General features: G+C 36.8%; 1 protein-coding gene across 5 annotated transcripts in view; it reads left to right on the top strand.

The window, feature by feature from the left end:
* RNF2 (ring finger protein 2) overlaps positions 1-11,999 on the top strand; it is a 46,702-nt gene extending 34,703 nt beyond the window's left edge. For all 5 annotated transcript variants that reach the window (XM_060643721.2, XM_060643719.2, XM_060643722.3 and 2 more), the window contains exons 2-7: positions 637-725; positions 4,663-4,823; positions 5,448-5,663; positions 10,264-10,536; positions 11,344-11,515; positions 11,807-11,999. In XM_060643721.2, the coding sequence (XP_060499704.1) occupies positions 639-725; positions 4,663-4,823; positions 5,448-5,663; positions 10,264-10,536; positions 11,344-11,515; positions 11,807-11,908 (1,011 nt within the window). In that variant the 5' untranslated portion in view covers positions 637-638 and the 3' untranslated portion in view covers positions 11,909-11,999. The remainder of the gene's footprint in view (positions 1-636; positions 726-4,662; positions 4,824-5,447; positions 5,664-10,263; positions 10,537-11,343; positions 11,516-11,806) is intronic.
* Positions 12,000-12,260: the final 261 nt, after the last annotated feature.

Below are 12,260 nucleotides of genomic sequence, written 5' to 3'. Positions count from 1 at the left end.
AAGGAAAGAAAAATCAGGTGGGATATGATAACAGTACCCAAATATTTGAAAGGCTGTCATGTAGAAAAATTATTAGTCTTAATCATTGTGTCTCCAGAGGGCAGCTATAGAATGAATAGGTAGCATTTTAAGGCTCAGCGTTAGGAAGAGCTTTCTGAACATTATAAGCTGACTTACTATATCAGGTAGAGGATTTTTCATGAGTGGAACTGTGAAAGTAGAGGCAGAATGAGCACGAGTTTAAAGTACTATAAAGTAGATTTTGCTGTGTCGGGCAAGAATTGACCATGCTGAAGACTATTACATTTTCTTTATTCAGTTCTAAATCATAGAACTAAATGTTTAGAAACTTAGTTATTGTTTAGGATTAAGAGAGTTTTCTGTACATTCAGTAATAATTTTAAGCTTTTTATGCCACCTGTAGAGTATTTAGAGTTCAGTGTAGTCTCTTGCTCTCAAGTAGCTTGTATTTTTAAATGAAAAGATTCTTGAGCTTTTCTTCTTTTTAATTTTTGAGGAGCCAGTGTGTAATTTCTATTTTGATTGTTCTTAGGATTCACAATTCCAAAAAATCAGTTTTGAGATTTACTTCCCCTTCAGATACTGAAATTGTTTTTCTTTCCTTTTTATTCCTAGCAATGTCTCAGGCTGTGCAGACAAACGGAACTCAACCATTAAGCAAAACATGGGAACTCAGTTTATATGAATTACAACGAACACCTCAGGTAATGTAGACTAAGGTAACTAGGGGGAAATATGACACATCTGTAAACTGGTATACATTTTTAGAAAATGAATACTTAACATAACGGTAATAATGAATTTATATGCAAGCAGCTGACTTGGGTATGTTTGGTTTACACTTCATTCATTGATTAAACAAATAATTCAAGTGCATAGTCTGTACCAGGTCCTAATAAGCTAGGCACTAGGTGAAGTGGTGAATAAAATAGTTGTGGCACCAGCTTATGGAGTTTATAGACATTAAACAAATATCCATAGAATTGTACATTTTAGAAGTTGTGTAAATGGGGAAAGTCCTCAGTGAGGTAACAGATAATCATGGGAGGGGGCATTAAGGGAGATCAAGGAGGTGAAGATGGGGGGCACCTGGCTGGCTCAGTCAGTAGAGCGTGTGACTCTTGATCTCTAGGTTGTGGGTTCGAGCGCCATGTTGGGTGTAGAGATTACTTAAAAATAAAATCTTTTTAAAAAAAGGTAAATAGGGGAAAGACTGGGGGGGTTCCAGGTTTGAAGGAGATAAACATACTTAAAATTGAACTCATTTTGAAATGCCTGTAAGTCAGGCAGGCATAGATGCTAACTAGGAGTCTGGCCTAACTGTAAGATTTCGGGTGTGGTCAGCAAATTTTAAGCAGTGAGAATGGATAAGATAATCTGGAAACCTGGAGAGAGATGATCAGAAGGGCCCCAGAACTTCATCCAGGGGAGATTCAACATTTAGAAATGAAGTAATGGACAAGAAGCCAGCAACGGAAACTGAAAGACACAGCCAAAGTAAAGAAAAATAGGAGAAAAATAGGGGATCAAAATCTAAGAGGAGTTGTGTCAAGAAGGAGGATGTAGCTACTGTGTTCAGTACTACCTAGAGGATGGGTAAAATGAGGATTACAAAAGTGTACTTTGAATGTGGCAATGTATACTTCATGACCTTGACAGGAGTAAGTTCACTTAAATAGATTGTACTGTGTTGAAGGGGAAAAAAGTGAAAATATATAGACAATTTTTCAGAGAAGTTTGGCTGTGCAGAGAAGCAAAGAAGTGGAGTAAACACTGGAGGGGAACATGGAACTGGGAAGTTTAAAATTTTGTTTTGTTTGTAAGATGGGAGATAGAGGTGTACCAATGATATCCCCCCTGCCGCCCTGGCTCCACACTGCTCTAAGGTGTATCATTCATATTTCACTATAGATAGTAACCCCATGCAGATGCTACTCTAGGCTGGTTTAGTGGAAGCCTGAGAGCTTCTCATACTGAAGCCTGAGAGCAAATAAAATAATCAAAAGAATATACTTGAAAAGGTAGGAAGGAATGTCCCTTTGATAGAAAGAGGCATGTTTTCTCCTTTTAGCAAGAAAGATGATGATGATTTAAAAAGATGTCATAGAGGAGTGCTTGGGTGGCTCAGTCAGTTAAGCCTCTGACTTCAGCTCAGGTCGTGATCTCACAGTTCTTGAGTTTGAGCCCCGCATTGGGCTGTGTGCTGACAGCTCAGAGCCTAGAGCATGCTTCGGATTCTTTGTCTCTCTCTGCCCCTCCCATGCTCGTTCATTCGTTTGTTCATTCATTCATTCATTCATTCTCTCTCTCTCTCTCTCTCTCTCTCAAAATAAATAAACATTAAAAATAATTTAAAAAGAAAGATGTCACAGAGAGAAAATGAGAGAGCTCTCAATGAAATTTGAGGTAAGATAAGCTTTTCAGTGTTCAGGTGTAGGAAGTTCTGCAGATAGAAGAAAAGGTATAAGATCACATAGAAAAAACAAGTTTGTTACGAGAGAATTGCTGAGCTGTGTTGAACACCCATTTGAAACGTGAAATTTAGTGATACTAGTCTGGTTGTATGATTCCCCCCTTTTCTCCCACAGTGCTACACACCTGCACTGGTACAGACATGGAGAACATGGGTGGTTGAGTACAGGGCTGGGATTTTACTAGGCAAGTTCTAAGGAGGAAGAGGACAAACTTGGTTACTAGCTGAGTCAGCATACTTGGAGTGATGTTTCTTCATCAGAAGTTTGTGTGTGTATTAAATTAAGTAAAAGAAAATACTGAAAGTGCTATAGAGAGGTTGAAACATACTAAGACACTCAAAAATAGTGGTAGTTACTGTAAATGCATTTTACTTGAGTCCTTTATGGACAATATCTGTAGTTTTTGTTTTTCCTTGTAGGGTCATCATTCTTTGGCCCTGTAGAGAAAACATATGTATGGAGAACTAGTGGAAACAAAGTGTCAATAACATAGAAAGCTCTTTATTTCTTTCTGACCTTCCTCTTCAGTAGCCACCTACTGGATATCTTTCCTCAGTCCATAGGAGTGCCTGGTTGTGACTTTAGAGCTAGGTAAATTTGTACTCAGTGCCACCTTGTGGGAAGGGTGGGTAGTGGTGGTGGTGATGAAGAAAGAAGTCACTGATGTCTCTGCAGCTGGGAGATGTGTTCTGGAATTCTACATTGGACCTCCAAATGCATTTTTGCATTGGAACATTTTTACACGTGACAGTTAGAAATACTAGTACCGGTACTATGGATTAAATTAGTTTGTAGATTAACCTGAGAACCTGAGCACTTTGTATAAAACTACTTTTATGGATCAAGACTTAAGGTTCAAGAAGTGACTTAAAATTTTTTTTTAATGTTTATTTATTTTTGAGAGAAAGAGCATGAGCAGGGGAGGGGCAGAGAGAGAGGGAGACACAGAATCTGAAGCAGGCTCCAGGCTCTGAGCTGTCAGCACAGAGCCTGACGCACAGCTCCAACTCATGAACTGTGAGATCATGACCTGAGCCGAAGTTGGATGCTTAACTGACTGAGCCACCCAGGTGCCCCTCAAGAAGTGATTTTAACATCTATAGACCACTTGGGGCGCCTGGGTGGCTTGGTCGGTTAAGCGTCCGACTTCGGCTCAGGTCATGATCTCACGGTCCGTGAGTTCGAGCCCCGCGTCGGGCTCTGTGCTGACCGCTCAGAGCCTGGAGCCTGTTTCAGATTCTGTGTCTCCCTCTCTCTCTGCCCCTCCCCTGTTCATGCTCTGTCTCTCTCTGTCTCAAAAAAAAAAAATAAATAAATAAAATAAAATAAAATCTATAGACCACTTTAAAATTAAGCAGGGTTCAATAATAAAGGGCAAAACTATGATTCAAGAATATATCAACAGATACAACAAAATATTTAGTCTTAAAAAGTTTAGAACTAAGCTAGTCACAATTCCACTTATATGAGGTATTTAAAGTAGCCAAATTTCATAAAAACAGAAAGTAGAATGGTGGTTGCCAAAAGCTGAGGGGAGGAGAAGGAAATGAGTTGTTTAATGGGTACAGAATTTCAGTTTTAGAAGATGAAAAGGATTCTGGAAATTGGTTATATAATAATGTGAATGTACTTACACATTACTGTGAACATGTATATAAATTAGAGAATGTTTGTATTGGAATCTTAAAATCTTTTAATGGATGGTGTGAAATAATGTAGTTTGTTAACAGAATGGTGCAATTTGTGAAGATAGAAGGATTAAATTTTATTTAGCCTTAGCTTCCTCATTTTGCAGGTAACAAAACAATGTTAAATTATTATTTAGAGTCACATTAATAGGTCTAGAACTGGAACCGAAGGCATCTGATTCCAAATTCAATGCTTTTTTTGTTAGGCCAAGATGATTTACCATTACTTATCTTTTAAACACATTAATATATTATTTTTAGCCATTAAAATAAGAGCATTGATATTATAACAGTGGTGGGGGGTTGAGGGGATTTGGGGGGAAATTATGGTAAAACAAGGTTGGCTGTGAGTTGACAGTGGTGGTAGCCGGGTCATGGGTATATAAATGTTCATTTTGGTCATATTTAGTGCTTTTGCATGTTTGAACTTGTCCATAATAAAATAGGTAGCATTTAATTTTAAAGTGACTCTTCTACAGGAGGCAATAACAGATGGCTTGGAAATTGTGGTTTCACCCCGAAGTCTACACAGTGAATTAATGTGCCCAATTTGTTTGGATATGTTGAAGAACACCATGACTACAAAGGAGTGTTTACATCGTTTTTGTGCAGACTGCATTATCACAGCCCTCAGAAGTGGGTACGTTGAAATGAGTTATACTAGGTACTTAAATTATACCAGGATGGTGCTTTATGGGTATTGAGAAATACATTCTCTAATAGGTATTCATTTGAGAACTAGAAATTCTTCTAAAGTCTAAGTTTTAATTTTTGGAGAATCTTTGTTTTGAAACAGTTGATTTTACACAATTTTAAAAGCTTTATAAAAGCATGAGTATTTGTTTTGAGGAAATTACAAAGCATGAAACCATGGTTTTTCTACTTTTGAATTATATAAAATAATATCCTTATGAATGCTATTTTAATAAAAGGATTGATACATAAATTAATATGTATTAGTGGGTAGCTTTTCCTTGTGGCATGGATATCGGGGAATTTATATTAACAAGAAATAGATTTTTATTTCTAAGATGATTGTATATAAATTATCATTGGGGAGTATTCACATTTTTCTTTGTTAACAAGTTCTGTTGAATGTCTCAAGTTTCCAAAATCTTGCTTACCCGCAAAGAAATTCAGGTTAAATTTCTGTGACTTAATAAAGGTATTGGGATAAACATAACTATCCAGAAATTGGATATTTTTGTCGTTAGCCCAAAGATACTGACATTGCTTACATTTTCTTTCCCCTCTTTTTATTTAGCAATAAAGAATGCCCTACCTGTCGGAAAAAGCTAGTTTCTAAAAGATCACTAAGGCCAGACCCAAACTTTGATGCACTCATCAGCAAAATTTATCCAAGTCGTGATGAGTATGAAGCTCATCAAGAGAGGGTATTAGCCAGGATCAACAAGCACAATAACCAGCAAGCACTCAGTCACAGCATTGAGGAAGGACTGAAGATACAGGCCATGAACAGGTATATGGAAAAGGAAGCCAGAGATGGTGGCCGTTTTTCTGAATACTTTTATTAAAATATTGAATTTACTTAACAGCCTCCACTTTGGAAAAGATAAAATACAATTGTAAATAGTGGTTCTGCATGGTTACCTTTCCATGTAATATACACTTTCATTTGTAATAGGGTATTCCATTCTATTCTCTCTTGTATCCACTTCTCCCTCCACTTACCATTCCTTTTCTCCTCTTATTTCTATAGCACAACTGCTTAAAAAGTTGTCTGTGTTCATGGTCTCCAGTTCTTCTCGCATTCTATTCTGAACCCCCTGTAGTCAGACTTTTATCACACCCTCCCCTACCCCCGTATCCCCTCATCAAATTTTCCAGTGACCTCCACATTGCAAAATCTAATTGCTGATTCTCAGACCTCATTTTTCCATCTTATTTAACAGTATTTGACACAGTAAATTTCCTTTTGAATAGTTTTCTTCACCTGGCTTCTGGGAGACGATAATCTCCTGGTTCCTTTTGTATGAATTAGCTATTCCTTAACTCAAATTTAACATGTCCAATACTGAACTTTTAATTTTTTAAAGTTTATTTATTTATTTTGAGAGAGAGGAAGAGAGAGAGGAAGAGAGAGAGTCCTAAGCAGTCTTTGTGCTGTCAGTGCAGAGCCCTCATGTAGGGCTTGAACTCATGAACTATGAGGTCATGACCTGAGCGAAAATCAAGAGTTGGACGCTTAACTGACTGAGCCACCGAGGCCCCCCATACTGAACTTTTTATTCATACCCCCTACTTTTCTTCATTCTTGATCATTTCAGTTGATGGCAACCTTGTCATTCCACTTGCTTTAGCCAAAAACTTTGGGAGTCAGCCTTAACATTTCTCTTTTCTTTTTTTCTCACGTTGTGCATTTCAGTCTGTGAACAGACTGAAAGTTAAGTCTTAACTTTTTCCATAATGTATCCAAATTGGTCTAGGCCACCACCATCTTTCATTTGAGTATTAAAATAGCCTCCTAATTGGTCTTTCTACTTTCCCTGCTTATCTTTACAAAGTCCATTCTCAGCACAGCAGCCAGAGTGATTCTGTTAAATTGAAAGTCAGATCATGGTTTTCCTTGCTCTGAAGTCTCTAATATCTATATTGTATTCACTTTCAGGCTAAAAGACCATGATGATGGCTTCCAACACCCTGCATTATTTGGATACTTTCTTACCCTCATTTTTGTTTCCTGACACTTTTTTTTTTTATTTTAAATATAACTTATTGTCAAATTGCTAACATACAGTGTGTAAAGTGTGCTCCTGGTGTTTGGGGTAGATTCCTGTGGTTCATCTCTTTAAATACAACACCCAGTTGTCATCCCAACAAGTGCCCTCCTCAATGCCCATCACCCCCCGCCCCCCATCAACCTCAGTTTGTTCTCTGTATTTAAGAGTCTCTTAATGGTTTGCCTCCCTCCCTCTCTGTTTGTAACTGTTTTTTTTCCCCCTTCCTTTCCTCCATGGTCCTTTCTGATACTTTCTCATGTATTTAGGCCTCAGTGGGAGTCCTCATTTTCCAAAGTAGGAGATGCCAATAAAGCCCTGTCCCAGTCTGATGTTTCTTACCTAGGTTAAACTTCAGAATCACGGAAAGTTTTAAAATTCTAGGGCCTCTGGTACCATCCCAAACGAAGTAAATCAGAATTTTTGATTGAGGTTCAAGCATAGCTATTTTTAAAGTTTTAGAAGTCGTTCTGAAGAAGATGTGCTGCATTCTAACTGTATTAAACTGGCCTACAGCTCTGATTAACAAAGTAAAATAAAATGCTGAATGCATATATTTTATTTTATTTTTTTTTTAATTTTTTTTTTAACGTTTATTTATTTTTGAGACAGAGAGAGACAGAGCATGAACGGGGGAGGGGCAGAGAGAGGGAGACACAGAATCTGGAACAGGCTTCAGGCTCTGAGCGGTCAGCACAGAGCCCGACGCGGGGCTCGAACTCAGACTGTGAGATCATGACCTGAGCCAAAGCCGGCCACTCAACCGACTGAGCCACCCAGGCGCCCCTGAATGCATATATTTTAAAAGAGTTATATAAATTTCTAAGACTTTGAGGGATTTTAATAGTTGTTCATTTTAGTCTTTTAGCAGGAGAAAGAATCCCCTTTGCAAAATTTTTATAGGTAGTCCTTTGATTTTGCTTGAACGTTTCTAGTGGTGTGAGGACATGACAAGAGTTCCTTTCATTTGTTCGTAGCTTTTTACAGCTTCCTTGCTGTTCTTCAGACTTCCCCAGCATGCTTTTGTCTCAAGGCTTTTGTGCTCTGTAAAGAACCCTTTTCCAGATAATCCACATGGCACTCTCTCTCACTTTCTTCAGGTTGCTAAGTTCCTATCTTCTACTTCAGCACTCCATACCTTTTTACCCTCCCTTCTTGATTTTTCCCTACAGCTCTTATTCTCTGACATTTGTGTGTTACCAATTGCACTAGAATAATATAAGCCCTTAGAGCGTAGAGACTGTCAGTATTATTGATTCTTATTACTCCAGTGCATAGAACCATGGTTGGCTTAAAGTAGCTGTTCATGGGGCACCTGGGTGGCTCACTCAGTTAAGCATCTGACTTTGGCTCAGGTCATGATCTTCAGTCATGGTTCATGAGTTTGAGCCCCGCATCAGGCTCTGGGCTGACAGCTCAGAGCCTGGAGCCTGCTTCAGATTCTGTGTCTCCTTCTCTCTCTCTCTTTCTCTCTCTGCCCCTTCCCCGCTCACGCTCTCTCTCTGTCTCAAAAATAAGTAAACATTTTTTAAAAAGGAGCTGCTCAGTAAATATTTTTGATTATGAATTTTTTGAAGTTCTACCTTTATATTGAATTAAAATTAATTTCTTGTGTGTAGCAGTCTTGATCTTTGTCAAAATACTTATATTGGATTCTGTACTACTTCTACTAGTTCTTTAAATAGTAGAGGCTAAATATTCACATTCCTAAATACTTTTATGGTTCCTCCTATGACATTCAAGTGTGATGGTGTAGTTCTTGAAATGCTATTAGAGTAGTATGTAGTATTGTAGATATGATTTGATATATGCAAGATATAATCTATTAATCTATATTAACATTATTCTAAGAATGCTGCCTGAAATAAATTAATCTAGCTCTGTCACCTCAAACTTTTTTCGAAAGAAGTGTGGGGTAAAAATAAATATAGTAAGACAAGTAACCCTGTTAGATTACTTTACAGTCAACTGAAACAACTTTGCTTTTGTTTTAGTTGCAGATTTTAGGAAATGTTTAGGTATGGTCTTTATGTTTTCACTGGGTTTTTTTTGTTTCATTATTTTGGCCTGTTTGTTTTGAAATATGTTTTAAATTGTGATAGAAAATATAACATAAAATTTACTGTCTTAACCATTTTTAAATATACAGTTCACAGTAATGTGTAAGTACATTCACATTATTGTATAACCAATTTCCAGAATCCTTTTCATCTTCTAAAACTGAAATTCTGTACCCATTAAACAACTCATTTCCTTCTCCTCCCCTCAGCTTTTGGCAACCACCATTCTACTTTCTGTTTTTATGAAATTTGGCTACTTTAAATACCTCATATAAGTGGAATTGTGACTGGCTTAGTTCTAAACTTTTTAAGACTAAATATTTTGTTGTATCTGTTGATATATTCTTGAATCATAGTTTTGCCCTTTATTATTGAACCCTGCTTAATTTTAAAGTGGTCTATAGATTTCATAAGCAGGATTTTGTGTGTGTGCGTGTGTGTTTTGTTTTTTAAAAAGTGAAAGTTCTTGAGCTGTTTTCCCAAGCAGCGGGCTGTTATTTCTTTGTTCTGGCAGTAAACATGTATTTCTTTCATATACAGGTTGGGGGTGGGCGGTGTGGTAGATGTGTATCACATCCTAGCTCTAGTTCTGGCACTTATGAGCTTATAACCATGGGGCTTTGAACTTCATTTTCTTTGTTTTTCTCAACTATAAAATGATAATAACCACCTTGACTGTTGTTTTGATGAGTAAATCAGTTGTATAACCAGAGCACCTTGCCCAGTTAGTGTTGTTGTTGCTGTTGTTTAGTGTTTGAGCTTGTTAGACTGCTTTTCTATCCATGCTTGTCATTTAGATACCATCTCGTTTTTCTCATTAGAATAATTTTATATTATATTAGCAGACTTCGAGTGAGGTTGGCAGGGAGGGAGTGCTTCCCATTCATCTTAAATCTTGTTTCCTTATGAACTTCTAACTAACTAAAAAGGGGCACAAATATATTCCCTCAACTTTTAAATTTTCATTTCTGAATCATGACTTTAGATTTAAAATCTCATAACAAATGATCAAAATACAAATGGCAATAATTCTGATAGTAAGTAAAGAAAATTCTTAAGTGAATATAAACATTTGTTTGAGTTATTCAAATATGTATATATGAGTGGGGTTCTTTAGAACTTTCTGGGACACGAGGGAAATAAATGCCATTATCCAACTTGAAGCAAATTCAATTATGAAGACTTTTTTAGAATTCTGAAGTTCAGTAAACGTGTTTTAAAATTGATGTTGAAAAGGTCCAAATGTAAATTTTATGCAACCCCCTTATTTTTCCTTAACTAGATTACAGCGAGGCAAGAAACAACAGATTGAAAATGGTAGTGGAGCAGAAGACAATGGTGACAGTTCTCACTGTAGTAATGCATCCACACACAGTAATCAGGAAGCAGGACCTAGTAACAAACGGACCAAAACATCTGATGATTCCGGGCTTGAGCTTGATAATAACAATGCAACAGTGGCAATTGATCCAGTAATGGATGGTGCTAGTGAAATTGAATTAGTATTCAGGCCTCATCCTACACTAATGGAAAAAGATGATAGTGCACAGACAAGGTAAGTGTGTAGGTTAGCCTTAGATTATCTGAATTTATAATATTTAATTTGGAATTAAAAGGTAGTTTTACATAAGAAGTAAGGGCAGTATTTGTTATATCATTGATTGCCAGCGTTCACTTGGATATTCTGGCTGTGTAGATTGTTATTTACTTCCTTCCTCATGTGCTTCTGATCCACACTTCTAGGTAGAGGGAAGAAGAGTTATTTAAATGATACTAAGGTTACCAGTAGGCTCTAGAATTCATGCTGGCAAAGATGGCTGTTTTACCACTTATCCCCACACTGCCTGTCATTGAGGTCAGATAAGTATCAAATACTTGTTCAATGAGTGATTGAATGGTATACCATGCTTAAAAAAAATTTATTTTCAAGGTTGGTGCTTCTAGGCTCTGTCTTAAAAACCAGAAAATCCATCAGTTCTTAGACAACAAGAAATTTGCTCATATTCTTACTATTCCTCTTGCTACTGTAGATGACCTAATTCTGCTCATTGGGGTTGAGGGTTATGTTCTTTTCTCCCTGCAGTTCTCCTTGTATGTGTTTGTATTTGTCATTTATATAATTTTTGGATGATAAGGTAGGTAGAACTTTCATGTCCTTGTAGACAGATAGTAAGTTTGTACTTTCCGCTCTTCAGTACCTCTCAATAAAAAGGTTTAGGTAGTAGAGAAATAAATTTATGATACTATTTTGTGAGTAATTGAGACACTTAACATTTTATTTAGCTTGTTAGAAACGTATTCTATAGTTTGAGTATGTTTTTATCATTAATGTAGAAATTAAATTTTTAATTTATTTTTCCAGATACATAAAGACTTCAGGTAATGCCACTGTTGATCACTTATCCAAGTATCTGGCTGTGAGGTTAGCTTTGGAAGAACTTCGAAGCAAAGGAGAATCAAACCAGATGAACCTTGATACAGCCAGTGAGAAGCAGTATACCATTTACATAGCAACAGCCAGTGGGCAGTTCACTGTGAGTATTTAAAAGAATAGCTATTGAAACTGGAAGCACATTCACCAGCTGAGACTGGCAGGTGGTTTGGTGGGGCCTACTCAAAATGGTTCAGGACCCTGAGACCCTGACAGGATGAGAAATTGCAATGGGGTAGTAGTTACCATTTTGATATCTTTTGGTTGTTCTTTCATGAATAGTATACGTGACAAGAAGTTTTATCCTAAGATTAAAAAAAAAAGGGCTTTTATGTTTGGTACATCTCACTACTGTGCTTTAAGCAGTTTCTAATTCTTTCTTTTTCTCTTTTAGGTATTAAATGGCTCTTTTTCTTTGGAATTGGTCAGTGAGAAATACTGGAAAGTGAACAAACCCATGGAACTTTATTATGCACCCACAAAGGAGCACAAATGAGCTTTTACTAAAACCAAGTCTGAGAATGAACTTTTTTTATAGCCTATTTCTTTAATATTAAAGATGTAACGTCTTTACTTTTATGGACAGAGTCTTGGATATGTTGTTCAGTTTTCTTTCTGAGCCAGACTCGTTTACACTATTAGAATCTTTTCCCCTTAATTTAAGATTTCCTTTTTGGAAGGGACTGCAATTATTCAAGACCTATTTCCTTTTAAAAATAATCTAAGTTGTATGTTTTCACTAAGTATGGTTCCATTTGGAGCACCCTTTTGACCCAGGAATTTTTCATAGTTCTGTATTCTTAAGATTCAGTTGGCTATTCTTTTCCCTCCCCTCCAAAGTTTTTTAG

The sequence above is a fragment of the Panthera onca genome, chromosome F1 (genome assembly GCF_046562875.1).
Source record: "Panthera onca isolate mPanOnc1 chromosome F1, mPanOnc1 haplotype 2, whole genome shotgun sequence".
Classification (NCBI taxonomy): domain Eukaryota; kingdom Metazoa; phylum Chordata; class Mammalia; order Carnivora; family Felidae; genus Panthera; species Panthera onca.
Note: the sequence above shows the minus strand (reverse complement) of the source record. Positions and strands in the feature narration are given on the sequence as shown.